This window comes from Lissotriton vulgaris, chromosome 1_1 (genome assembly GCF_964263255.1).
Source record: "Lissotriton vulgaris chromosome 1_1, aLisVul1.2, whole genome shotgun sequence".
NCBI classification, from domain to species: domain Eukaryota; kingdom Metazoa; phylum Chordata; class Amphibia; order Caudata; family Salamandridae; genus Lissotriton; species Lissotriton vulgaris.
Genome location: NC_141685.1, coordinates 1,918,736,457 through 1,918,759,455, shown reverse-complemented (window position 1 = coordinate 1,918,759,455; position 22,999 = coordinate 1,918,736,457). Strand labels below are relative to the sequence as shown.

The window sequence follows — 22,999 nt, the reverse complement described above, 5'->3', positions numbered from 1 at the left end:
GCAGAGAAGGCCCTGTACAGGCAAAGTGTAATTGGAGTCAGATTTGCGGGCGGGTCCTGCCCGCACGGAATCGGCTTCCGCGTTTCCCGCCTTCAGCGAGGCTGCTTCGTTAAATGTCCAGACATCCGGGAGGGGAGACCAGGGTTCGAGCCTTGGGATGGTGTGGCTTCCATGCGAGTTCACATGCCTCTTGTGTGTATAAAAGGTCAGAGAAAGATCAGTTCAGCAGATGAAGAGAAAGAAGCTCCTGGTCACAGGAACAGCACGGGTATTGCGCTTGTGAAAGTCAAGGATGCAAAGGCCTCTATCCAGCATCACAGCTGATGTTCCTCGGTAGATTTGGGAAGAAGGCACACCTGCCCAGCCTCGACGACGCTCACGATTGTTTTTGGGCTAATGAATGAGTCACGAAATTTGAGCTTCAACTAGTTCGAGCGACCATGTGTGTGTTACTATGCAATCGCGCCGAAGGGCGCAGGGGTCCCTTGAGTGAGCCGTCCATCATAGTGGTTAAATGGCGGGAAGACAGTGCATACCGCAAGTGCGTGGGCGGGGCCAAACGGGCGGGGCTTTCATGTTCTAAAATGAGAAAATACCGGATATACTTATTAGAATTGCTCTACATTCTAGTATTTTCTAGGTTTTTCTAATCATTTCTATATTTAGAATACAATTATTTATTGTAATAACAATTTGCGAGGGTTTGTGATGAGCAAGGTATTTTCAGATCTTGGCAGCAGGCACTCAACCTACTACTGCTGGGTCCCATCTCAGATAAAATATAGCACCGCTTACGAGGTACTTCATAGGACTAGTGAGCGCATGGTCCTTCAAGGCAGTGATTAATATCTCTGTTGTTAACTAAGGAGACGTGTTTGATAGTAACCAGTGCTGCGGGTCCCTTCCTCCTCCGAAGCGCTTGTGAAATCAGTGTAAAGCACACACACCGTTCTGTGCGGACTGTGTTGCCACAGCACACAGCTTGTTGGGGACTCTGTGTACTTCCTTCCATCCCTCCTCCCCCTCGTCCGTCTGTCGTGGTTCAATCTGGCACCACCTGGTCCCCGGGTGGCCTCAGCAACAAGTTGGTAGGGAAGAGGTGCTTCATTTCTGCGTGTTTGAAATGCGCCAAGTTACAACAACGCCATATTCTAGGCACTGCAGCAGAGACCTGAAAGGGCGTAGTGCAAGATTCGTCGCTATAAATAGTACAAATGTAACATCAATCTGTCACTGTCACCCATTGTTATCCCAAGAGGTTTCGCACAGCAATTTTGGTGATAATGGCCATAATATAACAGTTTGCATAGTTGTGCGTGGCAAATTTTGCAAATTTGAGACTTCGTACTGTGGTACTCCACAGAAGTAGCAGGATGACTCAGTGAAACGAGCTAGTGATGTGATATGCTGTGATGTGCCGATAAAGGGTCTGCTTTTCTGCTATGCTGACTCAGCCTTTCAGACATTAAAGGTGGATAAACTTAATACTAAGATTTTACCTAATGGTAATAGTGGATATCTATAGCACGTAGAAACGACACTAATGCATTCTGAAGCGGTATTTCGAAACAGTTAGGTATTAGACATGAAATGTATGCATTTTACACATTGAATATAAAGTAAAAGGTATAATAATGACCTTAATTTATGTCGTGAAATTCGTCACTCTGGGGGCTTTGGGATTAAAAGATCGACAATTGTAGTTGAAAAAGTGCAAAACGGAAATGGAGAAGCGTACTTTGGTTATATATGGAGTCTATGAAATTGCCCATGAGTTTGAAAGACAAAATATGTAATTTCTTTCATTGTTCCATTATCAATTGTTTTGAAGGTAGTTACGAATTATGTAAGGAATTTTAACCCTCAGCTGCTAACATTTTGCGGACTCCATCGGTTGCGCCATCACTTACCTCATCTGTATGCCCAAACCCCAAGGTGCCTGCAGGGTGGCTAGTTCCTAGTCTACAGATACCGTGGTATGCTAACAGGGTGCCCAGCTAGGGGCACAATACATATGCCACATATAAAGTCATGCCTGGTATAGGATGTAAAGTGCAAGTATGACCTAGAATATGAGTGATGATATTTAGGAACTCAGTAACGTGCCAGGACGTCATAATGTTCGGTGTGTATGTCTTGAGAAATGTTACATCTTTATTGCTGTGCCATAAGAACACAAATGGATCAGCCTATCATGGTTCCAGGATAATGCATCAAAAAAGGGTACTGGGCAATGATGCATCACACTATGGTGCAAAAATCAATATGCTATTTGATTAGTGTGACAAAATCCGAAAGACTTACTTTTATTACAGGAGAAAAAGGCGTCATAATTTACTGCGTTACTTTTTTTTAGTTGGGCAACTGAAATGTTTTCATCGGGGTGAATGCAAAAATGTCCAGTATTTGCAATCATTCTAAACTATGCTTCGTGAACGATGTCCTCGGAGGAGTGGCTCTCGGATGCGTAGGTGTTACAAGGCAAAGGCTGACGAGTTTTATCTCTTCGAAAATTGTGGTTTTAGCATTTTTAATGGACCCACACTGAATTACTGTGACCTTTGTGTCTGCACCTATGAGAATTTCGGTAATCAAACCTGGATGTAAATAAGGGCCATTGTTTGTTCACATCTTGCTCCCGATGGCTGGGTTTGGTTGGTAGGTGCATCTGGTTTGCAGATCCACAATAAGACCATAGAGGAACTTAATGGGAACAGACTGTCGTGGGGGGGCAAGTCTTTATTGGTTGTCAGTGGGTATTTATTAATGAACAAAGGGATTGGTAGGGGCAGAACGTGCAAGAGTTGAAGTTCAGCTCTGTGTGATCTAAATAGGGCAGGAGTGCTCCCTTACCATTGAGTAAAGAGGTTTATTGCTAGTACTTAAGACAAATGAGGATAGCGCCATGTGGGTACCTTGCATAGTAGTCTCAGTGGCTTTTAGTTTGTCTATCGTGTACATATGGTTCACGGTACTGCTAATTCCGGAGTGGAAACCATATGATAAGCTGCGTTATTAATTCACTCCAAGACCCCCCCCATATGTCAATTATCATCCTGGGAAGTAGGCCAGATTCGGGTAAATAAGAAGTAGCTAGATTTCACTGGTCTGGTCGCCTTGTCTGATAACATAGGACCCCACCTTCAATTAGCGTGTAGTTCCCATATACCCTAGATAGGTCCGTCAGGTTGTGATATCATAGACTAGGTTTTGTAGGCAGACAGCCTCCATGCACCCCCTCCGTATACATTAGGCTATATGGATCAGCGAGCGCACAGAGTCTCTTGAATCTCCGCCTAGTTTCTATCATCCCCGGAACAGGACAGCCCTGATCCCCAAGAGCATGGAAACTATACAGTCACTCGGGCTCACTTAGTTTGTCTCAGGAATACACAGGATAAAACGGGCTGTCCGTTTCCATAGAAATGTATAGAACAGTTTCCCTGGCGCGCAGCAGGAGTTGGACAGGCCTGGGGTTGTACTTGTAGTATGTTGACTGTCTGTAGCAGTACCAAAGCAAGCCGTTCAGAGTAGTGTTAGCGGGACTGGGACTGAGCGTGTTGGGATACCCCGGCCCTCTCGGGCAGGATAGGTAGGGCAACCCTAACTGCAGAGGCAGGCTTACCAGACAGCACAATGGAATAGGTCGGGCGCTGGTCGTCCAACGGTGGCATGAGACCCATTTGGCCAGAATGGTAGTGTCAGAAATGCTAATGATTTGCCAATGACCATACTTGACTTTTCTATTTCTCTCCTGTTCAGTAGTGTGCCCGCGAAGCTGGTGGTGGCACGAGGCACTCGTTCATGCGACAAGCTGCAAGGCGACTATGGCAGTGGCGAGTGGTATGGCCGGTAGGCCTGAAGGGAACAGGGTTCCTGTGTCGGGGCGGGCGGCCCCGGGAAGAAGTGCAGTTATCGGGCATCGGTACATAGAGCTGGGTTAGAGGATTAGGGTCTTTCATGCAGAGCGCAGGTGGGGAAGGTGACGGACCTGTGGGCCCGGATCACCTTTGTGGCGGTAGAAAGACCTTGGAACAGTACAATTGACCGACGGAATGGACGGGAGTCCGCCTTGCGTACTCCCTAGGCTAGCACTGAGGGGGTAGACGGTAAGCTCTCCGCTGTGAAATAGGGCCCCGGCTGGGGAGGCTAGGGCGACAGGTTACGAGCCTCCTGGGTTCCTGGTCAGCCTGGTGGTCAGAGGGTGGGCCCCTGGAGAAGGCGGACAAGGATCAGAGGTTGGGGGCCCACTCCTCATGGGGCGCAGGTGGGTTCCACCTCGCGTGGATGCACGGCATGGAAGAGGGGAGCCTGAAGCCCTCTTAGTGCTGGAGGATTAGAATCTTAATCTAGCGGAAGAAGATCAGGAAGTCAAGAATAAAATTGTGTTGATAACTGTATGTAATGAATTTTGAAATGCCTTGTCATGTTTATGAAATGTCAAAATATTAAACATGGCCGTTTTACACCCACACCAATCTCTGTTGTTGATTCTCATGTGGGTCGTCAGGTTATAAGGAGGGAGCGGGGAGCATGCTGGGGGATAGGTCTGTGCCTACCTTCCACAATAATGGCTCCACCCCCTGTGGTGTGTCTGGGGCCAAGGCTTTCAATATGAATGGCAGTGTTGTGCACTTCTAATATGTGGTTGACGTTCCCTCCGAACAAAGACTTTGGCACTATAAATACAGGGGCTATGACCCCATGAAAATAAAAAGACACTATGTGGGGCACGTACCCAATGACTGCTGTGTGCCAGGAGGAACCGCCGTTTGTGAATACCTTCTTGTGAAACTAACCTGCTGCCTGCTGGGTGGCTGAAGTAACTGCCTCTCTGCTAAGGGACCTTCCGTGCTAGCCAGCCTGTGCCCTGTTCTCTGCCCCAGTGTCTTCAGAGACGAGGTAGTGCTTGCCTCCCTGTTTGCTAATAGCGCGTGGTAAGCGTTTTCAATTCTGTTGCCCAAGGAGTTGGCTGTGCTAACCCCATACAGGAGCGCTTTTACCCTGCAGCATGGGCAGCACAGCTCCCTCATCTAGGGCCTGAACATTGAGAAGGAGGAGGTGAACGGAACAAAACGCTCTCCCTCTCGTATTGCTTGCCTTTGTTTATGTGGGCCAGCAGCCGGGGCTCTGCTACATGGCTGCGAGGCCATGCCCAAGCAGCAAGGAATATCAGCCCGGGAGTTCCCTTGGATGTCAGAAGATGTAGCCCAGCCACACCCGGAAGTGACCAGAGCCTCACGTGTCCATTCGGATGCTTCCACATGCAGCCGATGTGAGACCCTAGGTGGCCGACGTGAGCCCCTGGGTGCGGGCATTGCTAAGGAAGGCAAGAGCCTCCCAGCTGCACCTGGCCGCTTGCAGCGAAACATGAAGAGATTCGTACCCATGCCACACTACGGAGCTGTACCGGAGGCATTTGGCTCCCCTTGGCTTCTGGCTCTGTTGTTGTGAATAGTGGGGGCAGGTGGACCCATCACGCTAGATAGTGCGAGCACCCAGGGATAGTGTGCTCGCACCAACAAACAGACCTCCCACTGGGCTGATCTCCAGGAGTAAGATCCTTTGGTGTTTCCTTACCCCGCAGATCACCCCTGTACTTCTGTCATTCCCCTGCTTCCATGGAAACCGGTAGTGTTTCCTTGCAGAGAGTGCAGGCCAGTGGCCCTATCACACTGGTGAGCACAAGCACTCATAGACCGTGTTCTCTCCCCGTCGTGCAGGCAGGAGATCTTTTGGCATTTTCTTGCCCCGTAGGGCGTCTCTGTAATTCCTGGCATTTTCTCTGTTTCTACGGGAACCAGTGGAGCATTTTCATGTAGAAGGAGGCAGGGGGATGTAGAGGGGATGTAGTTGGGTGTTAACAAAGCTGGAAGCAACTATCTTAAAAGATTGCCCTGTCAGACTGGTGACACCGGTTCAAGTGGAAACATGTTTAACTAATCGTTATTGTCTTGATTGCACTAACTGTAATGTTAGGCCTTATGTTTTCAGTGTGGTGTTCACTTCTAAGTATTTACTAAAGTTCACTAACATTGTTAATTATGACAATTATCCAATTGGCAAAAGTGCTGTATGACTTTATGTGATGTCATGACAAAGTGCCTAGTGGCACAGTGATTTATGTGATTGTGGTCTAACTTTTTAAAAATAAATAATACAAAAGATATTTTTATGTAACCTTGTGTGGAGTCGCTTTTTATGGTGTGCCTAAAGTGTCACTGTTGTGTGAGTGCGTTGTGCAAACGCTTTAGACATTGCCTCTGGGATAAGCCTGACTGCTCTGCCAGGAGTTGTCTTTGATGTGTTACTATCTTACCCTTACTAGACTGATGGGTTCTGCCCTACCATACCTGCATACCCTAGCCAACCAGAAACACCATGTCAAACAACTGGAATACTAAAAATAAAATGATAATACGGTCCATTATTATCCTTTCCTTTTTTCCATTGCCCTGCTTTAAAGCAGTGGGGCGACGCTTTTCCACCTTAGTGGAGCAGCTGCCACTGTTGAAGTGGCTACATTAGTTTGCTAAACCACTAGATTATGACTATCTGTTTAAGTCTTCATAAAACCTATAATCACAGACATCACTGTGGAGACATACTATCTCTGTGGGGACTTGAACAAGTCTATAATCACACACTATCTCAGTGGGATCATGGATATCGATATAATCAATCAAACACTACCTTTGTGGGGAATTAAACCAGACTGTCATCACACACTATTTCTGCGGGGACTGTGGTAATGCTATAATCACACGCCAACTCTGTGAGAACCTGGATATTTCTATAATTACACACTATCACTGTGGGGAGCTTGACATCTCTATAATTATAGACTATCTCTGTGGGGACCTAGCACCCCTATAATCACACACTATCTCTGTGAGGACCTGCCATCCCCATAAACACACACTATCTCTGTGGGGACCTGGGCATCAATATAACCAATCAAACGCTATCTTTGAGTAATTGAACATAACTATCATCACACATATCTTTATGGGGATCTGCCATCCCTATAAACACACAGTATTTCTATGGGGCTCTGCCATCCCCATAAACAGCCACTATCTCTGTGGGGACCTGCCATCCATATAAACACACACTATCTCTGTGGGGACCCGGTTTCCCTGTAGTCACACACTATCTCTGTGAGGACCTGGGCATCCCTATAATCACACACTATCTCTGTGGGGACCTGGGCATCCTTATAATCACACACTATCTCTGTGGGGACCTGGACATCCTTATAATCACACACTATCTCTGTGGGGACCTGGGCATCCTTATAATCACACACTATCTCTGTGGGGACCTGGACTCCACTATAATCACACACTATATCTGTGGGGACCTGGACATCCTTATAATCACACACTATCTCTGTGGGGACCTGGGCATCCTTATAATCACACACTATCTCTGTGGGGACCTGCCATCCATATAAACACACACTATCTCTGTGGGGACCCGGTTTCCCTGTAGTCACACACTATCTCTGTGAGGACCTGGGCATCCCTATAATCACACACTATCTCTGTGGGGACCTGGGCATCCTTATAATCACACACTATCTCTGTGGGGACCTGGACATCCTTATAATCACACACTATCTCTGTGGGGACCTGGGCATCCTTATAATCACACACTATCTCTGTGGGGACCTGGACTCCACTATAATCACACACTATATCTGTGGGGACCTGGGCATCAATATAATCAATCAAGCGCTATCTTTTAGTAATTGAACATGAATTTCATCACACATATCTCTATGGGGACCTGGCATGTCTATAATTACACTCTATCTCTGTGGGGAAGGGGGTTCATATACTTTAACTTTGTGGGACTTGAATATGACTGTCATCACATACTATCTCTTCAGGGACATCAACATGTATATCATAACAGACTGTCTTTAGAGGGACTGGAACTTTACATGCATCACACACTTTCTCTATAGGTCAATAATCACCATCTTAGTGGGCCTCCCTAATCATGCACTATCGCTTTGGGGACCTAAGCTTCAGTATAATCACAACATATCTCAACATCACTTGAACATGACTGTAACTACACACTACCTGAGCAGGGACCTAGGCATCATTATAATCACATACTACCTCTGCAGGAGCCTCGGCATGACTGTTATAACAGCAAGCACCTCAGCATCATTGTTATAACACTCTCTATGTGGGGCCCTGAACATGACTGTAATCACATACTATCTCTGCGGAGATGTAACATAACAATAATCACACACTATCTCTGAGGGGACTTGAACATGAATATAATCACACATTTTGTCAACGGGGTCTTGAGAGTGACTATAATTAAGCGCTATACGAATTCTGAATGAATGTCAGAATGACTCATCGTACACTTTCTCTACAACACTTGAACAACACTATCATAATACTCTCTATGTGGGACTTTATTATGGTTATAATCACACACTATCTCTGTGGGGGTCCGGGCATTCCTATAGTAACACACTATCTCAGTGGGGACTGGAACATGACTATTATCACACACTATCTCTGTGGGGACTTGAACATTACTATGACCAGATACTATCTCTGTGGGGACTTGAACATTACTATGATCACACACTATCTCTGTGGGGACTTGAACATTACTATGATCACACACTATCTCTGTGGGGACTTGAACATTACTATGATCACACACTATCTCTGTGGGGACTTGAACATTACTATGATCACACACTATCTCTGTGGGGACTTGAACATTACTATGATCACACACTATCTCTGTGGGGACTTGAACATGGCTATAATACCACACTATCTCTGTGGAGACCTGGGTATTCCTATAATCACAAACTATCTCTGTGGGATGTGTGCATTACTGTAAGTATTATTTCTGCATGAACTGCAGCATGACTATCATCGTACACCAAAACCACAATATCTGTAGGGACTTGGGCATCAATCTAATCATGCAATATCTCTGTGGGGGCTTGAAAATTATCATCATCAAACACTTACTCTGTCAGCTCTAGAATATTGTTATAAAATCATGCCATCTCTTTGGGGACTATTAATGCACAGCCATACGTAGATGGTGCCAATTGGTGAGGTTGATGAAAAACAACTAGGTGGTCAGATGGCAACTTGGTTTTGCCATCTGACCCCATTGCAGGATCTTAAGCCTCTAAATTAATTTAGCATTGTGTTGTTTTCATATTCCTTAATGTTTGTGTGCACTCAGTAATAAGCTAAACATCCGTGAATCCCTGTCCATGCACTTTATATATAAGATCATTTTCTACTGTAAAATGCATTATTAGACAAATCTCTGTTCTAGGTGCACCTAGGACATAGTGCCCTATTCAAATTTGACTAAAGTATCATGTTGTGTATGTATGGCACTGAAAAATAGCATTTATCTATTAGATAATGAGTGTATTCAATCAGAAATGAGAATTATTGAGTAGGTCCCCACAAGGATGGTAACACATGTCCAAGTCCCCACAATGATGGTTCTGTGCGCGTGACTAAATAACATATTTGTAAAATTGAAGCAGGATCCTGTATTATGAATTTTTTCTTAACATTTTTCTGTTATTGGTATATTTTTAAAACATTGGGAAGGGTTAGTCCCCACAAGGCAGGTGAAAACACATAGTCCCCACAAGGATGGTAACACGTGTATGTGTGTGTGTGTGTGGGGGGGGCTCTGTGTGTGTGTGTGGGGGGGGCTCTGTGTGTGTGTGTGTGTGGGGGCTCTGTGTGTGTGGGGGGGGCTGTGTGTGTGGCTCTGTGTGGATGGCTGTCTGTGTGAGGGTGGCTCTGTGTAGGTGGCTGTCTGTGTGAGGGTGCCTCTGCTCTGACGCCAACCTCGCTAACTCCGAACACCTTCACTTCCAGATCCACATCGACCCCAAGACCACACTCAGAGGCACCCTCCTCTACAGACCACCAGGACCCCGCGCAAAATTCAGTGAGGACATCACGGACTTCATCACCCCACACGCGCTCCCCTCCAAAGACTACATCCTTCTGGGAGACCTCAACTTTCACCTTGAAAAGTTCAACGACCGCAACACCGCCACCCTCTTAGACAACCTCGCCAACCTCTGACTTAAACAACTAGTCACTTCCCCCACCCACATCGCAGGTCACACACTCGACCCCATCTTCACCTCCAGCAATCATGTCTCCTTCAGCCACACCACGGATCTCCTCTGGACTGACCACAGCTGCGTTCACTTCACCTACAACAAGCCAAAACCCACCAACCACCTCCAACCAACTCTGCTAAGAAACTGGAACAAAATCACCACGGACCAGATCTCCGCCTCGCTCCTTCTAAACTCCCCAGCCCACTCTTCTAACGCAAACGAAGCCGCCGCCAACTTCACCCTATGGTTATCCAACACCGCCGACACCTTAGCACCACTGAAAAAACGTCAAAGCAAACCTGGCAGCAAAAAGGCCTCATGGTTCAACGATGATCTTAAGAAGTCCAAGAAACTCTGCCGCACCCTTGAAAAAGCGTGGAAAAAAGACCCAACCACCAGCACCAAGGACGCCTTCAAAAACGCCACCCGCACTCACCACCAACTAATCCGAAAGGCCAAGAAAACAGCATTCGAGGATCGACTTGACAACAACGCCCACAACAGCAAGGAACTTTTCAACATTGTCAAGGAATTTTCCAATCCCTCGGCCAACTCCAACGACATCACCCCCTCTCAAGCCCTCTGCGACTCCCTAGCCTCATTCTTCCACAACAAGATTGCAGACATCCACAACAGCTTCGGCAACCAACCCGGAAACCAACCCACCCTACCATTTGCTGTACATTCTCCCCCCGTGAACACCCTTAACAACTGGAACCCAATCTCCACTGAGGACACCATCCGCCTGATGAACTCCATCCACTCAGGATCCCCCACAGACCCCTGCCCTCACCACATCTTCAACAAAGCAGACTCCATCATAGCACCGCACCTCCGAGATGTCATCAACTGCTCCCTCAACTCCGCCACCTTCCCGGAAGACTGGAAACACGCTGAACTCACCGCCCTTCTGAAAAAACCCACAGCTGACCCCACCGAACTCAAAAATTACCGCCCCATCTCGCTCCTTCCATTCCCGGCCAAAGTCATCGAGAAAGCTGTCAACAACCAGCTCGCCGCCTTCCTCGAAGCCAACAAATCCCTAGACTCCTCACAATCTGGCTTCCGAGCAAAACACAGCACTGAGACCGCCCTCATCGCAGCAACAGACGACATTCGAACTCTACTGGACAATGGAGACACAGTCGCCCTCATCCTCCTCGACCTCTCTGCAGCATTCGACACAGTCTGCCACAGCATCCTTTTACAACGCCTCAATAACATCGGAATCCAAGGAAAAGCACTTGAATGGATCACCTCGTTCCTCACCGGAAGAACCCAGAGAGTCCGCCTCCCACCATTCAAGTCCGAGGCCACTGAAGTCATCTGTGGCGTACCACAAGGATCCTCACTAAGCCCCACCCTCTTCAACGTATACATGAGCCCCCTCGCGGCCATCGCCCGCCAGCACAACCTCAACATAATCTCTTACGCGGATGACACTCAACTAATCCTTTCTCTCACCAATGACCCCAGCACCGCCAAAACTAACCTACACGAAGGAATGAAAGAAGTTGCCGAATGGATGAAACAAAGCCGTCTGAAACTGAACTCGGACAAAACAGAAGTCCTCATCTTAGGGACATCCCCCTCTGCATGGGACGACTCCTGGTGGCCGGAAGCCCTCGGAAAAGCACCCATCCCGACAGACCACGCTCGGAACCTAGGCGTCATCCTGGATTCTTCACTCTCAATGAACAGACAAGTCAGCGCTGTATCCTCTTCCTGCTTCAACATTCTTCGCATGCTCAGAAAAACATTTCGCTGGATCCCCACCGAAACAAGGAAAACAGTCACCCATGCTCTGGTCACGAGCCGACTGGAGTACGGAAACACCCTCTACGCAGGCACTACCGCTAAACTCCAGAAGAAACTCCAACGAATCCAAAACGCCTCAGCCAGGATCATATTAGACATCCCACGCAACGAACACATCTCTGGTCACCTTAAAGACCTCCACTGGCTACCCGTCAATAAGAGAATCACTTTCCGACTGCTAACCCACGCACACAAATCACTCTACGACATCGGACCAGAATGCCTCAACTCACGACTGTCCTTCTACACTCCCTCCCGCCAACTACGTTCTTCCAGCCAAGGCCTCGCCACTGTTCCTCGCATCAACAAGACCACCATGGGAGGCAGATCCTTCTCATACCTGGCTGCTAAAACATGGAACTTACTCCCCGCTTACCTTCGCCTTACCCAGAACCACCTAGCATTCAGAAAGCAACTCAAAACGTGGATATTTGACAAGTAATCCTCCTCCCCTGTCTAAGCGCCTTGAGACCCTCTGGGTACATAGTGCGCTATATAAATTCTCTGACTTGACTTGAGGGTGGCTCTGTGTAGGTGGCTCTGTGTGAATGACTCTGTGGGTGGCTCTGTGTGGGTGGCTCTATGTGGGTGTAAATGCAATAGGTCACGCATTTGCGAGCGATAAAGCTATTGGCATTGTAAATGACCATGCCATTTATTTAACGATTAAGCTATTGTCAATGTAAATGACTGCCATTTATTTATGATTAAAAAAAAAAGTCATGAGCAATGCCAATGGCTCTACCTTTTTAATAATGCCGAGACCATTGCATTGTAAATGCTTATTTAATGTAGGCTGTACCTACCCCAGGCTTTGTATCCAAGGTTCAGGTACCTTCTACACGGATCTAGCTGAAACATGAGCAGTGCTGGCCTGATGAAGGATACAGGACAATGCCTGCCAGCTCTCCAGAGTCACGCGACGCTCCTCTTGTGTTGGGCATATTTTGACCACGAGAAACGAGAGCTTGACTGCTGGGGTAACGTGGAAAGGGGTGTGGGTTGAGGGGCCACTGCCTGTAATCCTAAAATGGGCTCAATCACTTTGAAAGAATATTGTTTTAATATTGAAGAGCCTTCTTTCATAAGATGCTTAGACAATTGCAGAAGTGCACACCAAAAGGGGCAATTATTTTCATGCTGGTTTAAATTGTATGCAAAGAGTTGTGAACTCGTGCCCTGGTTTCTAGCTATGCACGTAGTTTGAAGATTTGAAGAGATGAGTAAAAGTTCTTTATCCCTTTCTACTCTTGCACTCATTGCACTTCCATACATATTCCTTTAAAATGCTTTTATTGCGCGAAATGTTCGTAAGTTTAATGTCTATTTGAATTAGTGTTAGAAAAAAATATGAACTTGCGTGCACTGCCCATGTCTCTACATTTTCCATCACAGAGACCACCGAAATTGGGCCAAGGCTGCGTTCATATAAATATGACGCTCTACCCTAGGAACAAGCTTCACCTCTTTTGGAAACTGGCAGGTGTTTTGGGGACCTGGGTGTCAAGTATTATAGAAAAAATGGTCCTAGACATTAAATGTCTAGGACCATTTTTTCTATAAAGTCGTATGTGACGTCACGTGTGGTGTAAAGTATGTCTTATAGAGAGCATAGTTCACTGTTGCGACCTATTGGTACACATAGTCTGTAAGGTTACCGACAGTGGGTCAGAAGCGGTGTGAAATTCTGAGTGCAAATAAAAAAAATATATATATACATACTACTGAATTTAGGGTCGGGACGGGACAGAAAATGGACCCGGGCACCAAAATTAAAAGCCCTGTGCCCCCCCACTCCCCATCCCATTAGCAAATCTGATAGCTAAAGTGTCCTACTTCTGCACATCAGGACAGGTTTGTAAATGTTTATAGATACTCCTTGGTGTTTGCAAGGTATTGCTTAGAGACTGCATGCATTTGTTCTAGCAGCAAGCAATGTTTTCGGGGATTCATCAGGAAATGCAAGCCCACCAGACCATAAAACAGCCCCAACTAGTCTGACCCTAACTGGATTCTTTAAAAGAAAAAAAAATATTAGGTTTTGATTGGGACATTCCAGACAACAGCCAAAGTGACTGACAAACTAGTCTTGCAAATTTAGTGAAGATTGATCAAACTGCACTAAAGTTATTAGCAAAACGAATCCCTCTTCCTATGGAAACTAGGGGATAGCTATAACTACCTACTGGTGACTGTCAGTAAGTGGGTTGGGGGGGGTGTGTGTGTGTGTGTGTGTGTGTGTGTGTGTGTGTGTGTGTGTGTGTGTGTATAATCTTATCACCCTCCCTAAACTCGACCATCCCTAAACCTTACATATACTCTTACCACCCAATAGCCCTACCCAACCCTTAAAACCCCCTTACGCTAATTCCTTATATTTGAAATTAAAAGGGGGCGTGGTTTCACTTACCTGATGTATACTTCCATCTTCTTTGTAAAGGCATATGCATGGTCAATGATGTGTTGTAAAGGCTGTATCTTCTAGTCGGAAATAGAGCAGGGTTAACTAGATGAAAAAATTGTACTACCACACAAAAAGGCAGTTACTGAGAAATGTATAAACTAATCAATGGCTTGATATTAAGATCAATATTGTGAAACCCAGAAATGACCAAGACCTCTCTAGAAGGTGCATTATGGTTACAATACAATTCAAAACATAAAACACAAAAATTGTCAAATGTAATGATTTGCAAAACAATAGCATCTTCCAACACGTACCTCTTTGTGACCTATTACATACATGCAATCTCTGATCGCCAAATTTGTGACATGACAAGGGGCATATAGTACAGCAGTAACGCCTAGCTGTGTGCTTTTACAACACCATAAACCTCTTTTGTTACAACGTTCATCTTTTTCCAATCTCAAAGTTCTTTTAATGTCAACATTTTTTGTTTTCTTATTTAAATGTATGTTTGTTTTTCTTACAGTGGTTTGCAGAAAGAATTTGGACAGCACAACAGTAGCAATTCATGATGATGAGATCTACTGTAGGTCTTGCTATGGCAAGAAGTATGGCCCGAAAGGTTACGGCTATGGGCAAGGAGCAGGCACACTCAATATGGACCGAGGAGAGCGACTAGGCATTAAGCCAGATGAGTATGTTTGCACTTACTAAACAAAAACGTATGGAATCTTATGTTGCATCCTCTTGCTGATTTAATTATAAGAGACAGCGGTCCCTTTGAATAAGATAATCAGAACAATTTTAGCCAAATTATCACAATAAATGATTGTCTTAACAGTATCAAGATATTTATTCACACATAATGAAACTGTTAGAAATGGGATTTCTTGTTCGCTAAGGCTTGCGCCAAAGCCAGGCAGAAACCACCACTCTAGTCAGGGCAAGGGAGTTACACACCAAGATAACCCCTGCTCCCTCCCTTGGTAGCTTGGTACAAGCAGTCTGGCTTATCCCGGAGGCACTGTGTAAAGCATTTGCCAACACACACAGCAGCAACACACTAGGCACACCACAAAAGTAACTCCACACAAGTTTATATAAAAAATAGCCTTTGTATTATCATAAAACACATTAGATGGTAATCACACAATATATACTGTACCAACTGGCACTGGGCAATGTTTACAGGGGATTATAAACACAAGACCGGGCCACATGGACCACAGTCAGAATAATCACAGTAGAAATAGTAAAAGTAAGATTTATCATAGACTTGGAACACCACCAGTAATGACTGGCACAATAATGACCTCCGCATTATCACATTCGGCATGAACACATTAGGATAAAACCACATTATGAGCCAACCTCCTAAACATATATCACATGAGGTACTAGGCGTCACCAGCATAAACACATTGGTCAACAATCAGTATAAACACAGTGTGCCCCAATCGGGGGCCCAACACCCTGGAACTGGCCTCCAGCCAACTGGCCTCTCTCAGGGGCTCAGAAGGCCCTATGTCCTGCAAAAGTCAGGGCTGGCTGCACATGCAGTGAAGTAAAAGTGTGCAATGAATTTGCCTAAACGTGGCAGCTGCCCACTAATTGTTGGGCAGTTGTAAAAATGAGCCCGGGCACCAGAGTGCCCCTGATCCCCTCTCTGGGACTCTACACGAAATAAATGTGCCCAAACGTTGCAGCTGCCCCTGCGCTCGCAGGGCAGCTGAATATGGCACGGGCAACACTCTGAGAGTCCCCCCCACTTGGACCCTAAACTGAAGATTGCCCCACGGTGCAGCTGCCCGGCAGTGCAGCTGGAAACAAAACCGGCACTAGCACTCACTGTGCCACTAAAGCCCCACAACAAAATGAGACCAGGCACCACTGGTCCTACAGAGCCCCCACTGGGGCTACTAGATGTCAAGTGCCACAAAGTTGGAGCGGTCCGCTGCCCTGCAGGGGCTGCTGAAGACCAACCTATACCGGCTCTGGGAGGTAACGTCCCACTCACCTGGGACTCCCTTGCGGTCTCTGCTCTTCCGGGCATCTTCAGCACTGCCAGTCTCCTTTGCTCTGCCCTGCTCCCCGGCAGTCCTGGGTCTCCTCTTGCTGGCGGCGGGCAGATGACATGGAGCATGCAACACTCTGACTTCTCTGGGGCTCCGGGGCTCTCTCCTGACTCACGGGAGCCCAGCTCAGGCCTCTACCACTTCCAGTACAGTCTCCGTGGAGCTGGGACTTCCAGGCAACCCGCGAGGTGCTGCATGTCTTCCCCCTCCAAGGGGAAGCGGAACTGGAACCCATCAGGCGATTCCTTCCTGCAGGGGCAATATGGGGTAGGCTCCCGTTTTAAGTAAAAACACTTGCGGGGTGGGCACCTGCTAAGTGTACTTTCAACAAAAACCAGTCCGCATGCGGGATGGGCACCCGCTTGGAGGCAGGAAAGAGTGGGGTGGGCACCCGCTGTTTAAATGTGCAAAACAAATGGCCAAGACGCTGGGTGGGCTCCCGCAAGAATATAAAATACTGGGGAATTCCCCAGGCACCTCTCCGTGCTGCAAATTAAAAATAGAAGTGCCTTCAGCAAACAATCAGAGGGGCAAGCGGGACAAAATGAAAGCGCTGCTCCCACGAAGCACACTGTTCCTCAGTAAGGATGTAGCGCTTTTCAGCAAAAATCCAGGTAGGCGGTCTGTCCAGAGTAAAGTCCTTGAGTAGGAAGGGGGCAAGGGCTAGGCCCAGGCAGGCCAGCTCACAGGGCCCTCCAGGAGGGAGACAGTCCCCAGTGGTGGTTCCTCCTGGAGCACAGCAGCAGCAGCCGGCCCCCCTCAAGTTAGAACAGCACACCAGAGAACACTTTCATGGGGTCACAGCCCCTTCATTTATACACCCTTTTCGTCACCGCACAGGGCTTGGGTATACCAGTTAGGACCGGTTTGGGGGAGCTTTAGAGCACTTTGTTTTGCAAAGCTCCTCTCTCCTTTGTGGGCTTAGGGATATGACTCACCACAGGGCGTGGCACCAGCATTGTGGAGGGAAGGCAAAGTCATATTCAGGTCCCAGGTGCAACTCCTCCCTCCCATCTGCATGCAGATCTCTCTATTCACCACTGGGCTGACTTCCCCCCTGGCTCCTGGAGCCACACACCCTAACCAGCCCCTGTCACTCACAAGTCAGACATGCAATTCACATCAGGCAGGCAGATACATACACACAGAAATGCAAACTTCTAAAAGTGCCATTTCTCCACCAGTCACCATAAATCTGTGCACACCATTGCGCAGCATTTATTCTCACAAGTTCATACATACCAAACTCGCCCCTGCACTCCTCTCAAACCAGGAATTACCATGAACACACATATCCCCCATGCATTCCTAATGGATGGCAGGCCAATCTCACCGAACGCACTCATAGCGCGCACGCACTTTACACTGGGCCACAATGCCAAAGTGCGCAGTGGCCAAAAACTACCAATGTCCGGTCACAGAAAAGGTGGAAAGTTTTAGGGGTGAACCTGCCGAAAGGGCCATGTCCAACAGAAACGCACAACAAAATCTGCAAAGGGAGTGAGCTAGACGTGACTGGGTAATAGGAAATCAGCCGAGTTCCTTACCACAGTCAAGTGACTTTAAAAGTGACTTTTATGAAAGAAAAATGTGAATATGCAAAAGTCACAATGAGAAATACATCTTGTGCTCCACATAAATAATGAATTAAAGTATAGAGTTAAGATGCAGGTGTAGACTACTTTTCGATCCCACGAGAAATTCTGGGATCATCATCATCAGGATTGAAATTTAAAAAAGATGCCTAGGAAGTAGCCCACGGTTGGAATGAGCGTGCTTGCTGGGGTCCATCTTTTAGCTGGATACGGGCAGCCGATGATTAGATAATGGTAACCTTGGATCGAAAGCAGACTGTGGTCATTGATGCAGGATTCTGCCCAAGGCGAGGGTCTGGCGTGTTATGATATCAGGATATCACGTCCCGCAACCAGCGTAATCTGTGATTTTGGAGGATGACAACCGGGAGTCCGGTGTAGAAGGGAGCCGGAATCTGGCTGATGACCACAAACCAGTCCGTGGAGGTGAGCAGATGTCGTCGGAGTATGCTGCTGTGCGATGCGGTCGGTGGCTGAGAATTGCATCCTCTTGCTGTGCGTAACATATCATTTTAGCTATTTATTTTATTTATGTATGAAGACCCTTATTTGCAAAGTGCACCTCCACCTTTTATAATTCAAACAATGCTACTGTGAAACTGTTATCGGGGCGTGCTGCCTGGCTGCACAGTAGCATTGTTTGAATTATAAAGGTGGAGGTGCACTGTGTAAATAAGGGTCTTGCCAGCTTCACTAGCTCTCCCTCTCTGGTGCATTATTTCACTGTAATACCTATGGATTTATATCAACAAAGGTTTGGGAAAAGAAGTAGAACATTATGGACTACTTGCTATAATTCCCTTTTATCTATTTGTTTGAGGGAGACCATATTTCTGTCTCTGCTTTATTTCTTTACCTATAAGCAAGGTGTTTGAGTGTGGGTGATGTTTAAAAAGGTGCATACAGTGAATATTTTTTTAAACTTTAAAGTTCCCATAAGGAAAATGGGAAACAACGTTATGTGCACCTAGTTTTCTGAAATTTGACACTGCTCTGTAAATTCTTCACGGAATGAGATATTCCATAAAAGTGGCAGATATTTCCAAGGTTTACAGAGACGGCATCAGTTCCAGGAAGTGGAGTAAGCTTTCTCTAGCACTCGTTTGGTTTCATATTGAACCCCTCTCTGCAATGTTTTTAATTTCGAAACCATTTTCTTCACTTTCTACTGTTTCATTTTCACAAAGACCACTTTTCTATCTGATATTGACACTTTAAAAATATATATTTTTGCATTTGAAGATTCTTACTCTGCCGTTTTTCCTTTACCTTGTATTTTGCTTGTTCTTCCTAAAATCTGTGCTAACTTTTTTTTTTTTTTGACAGCCATAAAAAAAAAATATTTTGATTTATTTAAAATCTTATGTGAGAAATTGGTTTGAGCAGGGTAAACCCCTACTCAAGCAGAAACCACGTGTTAGGAAGGTAGGATCCTTCTGCATGGTTACCCTCACTTTTTGCCTTGTGCCAAGCTGGTATTGACTAGTCTGACTGGGAGCCTGCTAATCGGGCCCCAATCTCTTTCTCCCTTAATTTTTTATGGCAAGTACTTGGGTACATCCCAGATTGGATCCTGATTTACCCTATCGGTCCCTAGTATATGGTACTAAGTTACCCCTGAGGCCCCCCATGGGCTGAAGTATGCAGAGACCAAAAAGTCAGTGCTGTTAGTAGCCCCCTTTTTTTTTTTTTCTTTTTTTTAATGTGAGAATCTTCCTCAAGATATCGTATTCATACATCTCTAAACAATACAGTCTGTCGTGGTTCTTATGCCAAGCATGGTTGGTGAGTGGACCACGCCCCCTTGACAAAGCAATTAGTGGATGAAAATGTTATATAGCCATGCTGTTATTTCACCCATGTAGACCTCTTCACTAGAGAATGTTACCATGTGATCCACCTATCCTACCAGTGATGTATGTCTCCTTTGTCCACTGGGCCTCTTAGCTAAATAAATTTGTCTATCTGAATATGGTTTTGAGTAGGGATGGTATTCTGGGAACACTCTGGTATGATTTCACCATCTTCGCCCAATTTCAAATGTACAAAACTAGTCTAGCCTGAAATCTGGGAATATCAACCTATGCTATTCTTAATAAGATGCCTCTCTTTAGAACTCTTTTTTCCATTGTTAGTATGTTATATATTTAGCTATGTTATTCCATGAAATGCACTGGGTCACCTCCTTGAGGGGTAGTGCATGCTACAGAAAACTGGTAACATATATTTTCCACTATTGTTAAAGAATAAGTAAGACTTCAATCAATGTTCAGTCATTCTGTTTTATTTCTTTTTTCTATTTAGCTCTGTTCATGTTTGAGAGAATGTCTATGACAAGGGTTTTGATGTTCAATAGATTCAGTACTAAACCAGCTATTGCATTTCTCATAGTCTAAAACATCTTCCGTACTCCCTATTAAATAATCAACATATTTCAATTGCAGAAGTGCATTCCAGAGGCCAATCACCAACACCAATACTTCTAAATTTGCTCAGAAATTTGGAGGTACTGAAAAATGCTCTAGATGTGGGGAGTCTGTGTATGCTGCAGAAAAGATAATGGGTGCTGGAAAAGTAAGTTTACATGGCCTTTTATTTATTTATTAGTTTGTGCCTACTTTGAGACTGCAAATCAACAGATGTATTGCTCTGGATCATAGTTACAGTATGTTTGTAGCTTGAATCTGGTACCGAATGTCCTTTTAATTTTTTTAAATGTTTTTAATACAACCCAGTCAACCATGGTTTTATGTGGAATGTACTGCTCACACCCCTACTTGTGCCGAAAGAGCTTAAGGTTCTTTCCGAAAAGTCCCAAAATGATTATTGTAGGCTCTGAAATCCTTTGAATAGGTAAATATCCCACTTTCCTGGAAGATGCAGTTCTGGTCTCCACTGTAGCTACCTAGATTTTCACTCATGCAGCTTTCATTGAAAAGCTGGGTCTTCCAGGAAAGCGGGATATTTACTTATGAAATATTTCCGATCCTAAAGCAAGAATTGTCAAGGGCGCAGTTCAGGGGTAAGGACTCCTTCCCATATGCATTCCTCACCCTATGGATTTTACATGTCTGATATTGTGTGGAATCCAGACTGTTCCCCCATGGTCTGGCTGGCACTATATCTCAGCTGTGGCAGTGACCACCTAGATTTGGCTCCTCTGTGATCACCAGCTTACTCTATGGGTCCATGTCCCAACTAGAGGCCATCTAGACTTATTGCAGGTAGTTGCCACCCCCCCCCCCGCCCCCCTCGCAATTCAAAGGCCAGTGTTTGCTTTTTCCTGGGACCGGCAGCTTCCCCTTCTATGCCTTTGAGAAAGGTAAACGATGCCAGCAGTCCGAGCACTTAACCGTCAAAGGGACTCTATCCACCTGGGTTCCCAATTTTATTAATCTCAGGGGTGGGTTGGGACGCTTTCCCTCTTCCGGTTTGCAAAGAGGGAATGAAAATTGGGCAGAATGGGTAGACTGATCAAACTCTGTGTTCCATTTAGACTTTTAAAAGGTACAAAATCGTAATGAATTGGGATAATTTCGAAAAATCAAAAAATTACCCAATTAAAACAATTGTTTCATTCAGTGAATTTAGCACATTTTATTTTTAACCTTAGTAGCTGAGTAGATTTGCTAAAACACAAGTCCTGGATCCCACAGCTGGAAACTTGTTGGACCCGGCCCTCTCTGCAGGGACACCCCCAGACATTTTCCCTTCACCATCCTGTTTTGCTGAAATTGTTTTTGTTGGCTTTAGGGCTCTTAGCTTAACAACTGCTAACCAGTGCTCAGGGGCTTGTGCTGTCTCTCTCGAACTTGGTACACTTGGCCTACATCTGATTGGCACATTTAATTTACTTGAAGTCACTAGTAATTGGCACTACTTCTGCCCAGGGCCTGTAAATTAAATGCTACCAGTGGGCCTGCAGCACTCCTTGCACCAACTACTAAAATATCCTCTTAAAACATCTCCGGCGTGCCACAGCACCCTATAGTGCACTTTTAAACTGCTATTTTTACCTGGCAAAATAAACATTTTGGCTGGCCTGAACCTTATCTTTTCATACAGATGTCACCCCTGAGGTAGGTCCTAAAGGCTCCTAGGATAGGGTGCATGGTATTTAAAAAGTAAGACATTTGGGTTTAAGATTTACATGTCCTAGTAGAAAAACACCTCCTGCTTTTGAGGGTTTATGTACTCCTCCCAGACAGTGACTCAAAAGGAAATTAGTTATGAAAAGGATTGGCCATCTCGCAAGGATGGTGAGGGTGCGAGGCCCCACTTAAACTTCAAAGGGGCTAACCTACGGCACATATTTAAGGAATGTGACACCAGTCTTTTGACACCCTAAACAGTTTTGAGCCTTGACAAGGGAATGGAAGAACTTTCCAGAACCAGATGTGTGGGTAGGACGGGGTGTCTGTCGCACACAAAAGCTTGCACCAGGTATATATGTTGGACCCTACGAACCACTCTACGGGACACTCCGGGACCTGTGGAAGTTACAGAAAGATTGTCCTGCTTACATGCCTGTCTTGCTATCCGAGAAGTAACATTATACCTGCTTATCTTCATCCCAGGCTAACCTGAGTGATTGTAAGGGTCAATTGGCTGAACTCCTATGTGAGCTACAGGGACCCAGCAAGCTCCAGAGTCCTCTTTGCAACCGCCCAGCTAACCTGCTTCACTAGACCAGGTTGGATCTGTAAATGGACCTGTGTGAGACCTGCTGGAGTGAGACCCTTACTCCCAAGAGCTGCCTCCCCAGTTCCTTGATCTTGGCTGGCATCAGAATGTACTTCTTCCTGCTTAACTGTACGATGCAACCAGACGCAGGATCTTGCATTGCAGCACCTCGTAGCTCCTGAATGGGACGGACTTCACTAGATGCAGGGCCTCAAAATCCTTGCTGCTCCTCATCCGGATTAAAGCAGTGCAACACAACTTGATG

At 45.9% G+C, this 22,999-nt stretch overlaps 1 protein-coding gene across 1 annotated transcript in view; it reads left to right on the top strand.

Annotated features, from left to right (window-relative positions):
- CSRP2 (cysteine and glycine rich protein 2) overlaps positions 1-22,999 on the top strand; it is a 159,378-nt gene that overhangs the window by 55,996 nt on the left and 80,383 nt on the right. The window contains exons 3-4 of the mRNA XM_086919568.1: positions 14,908-15,076; positions 20,496-20,625. Coding sequence (XP_086775694.1) covers positions 14,908-15,076; positions 20,496-20,625 — 299 coding nt within the window. The remainder of the gene's footprint in view (positions 1-14,907; positions 15,077-20,495; positions 20,626-22,999) is intronic.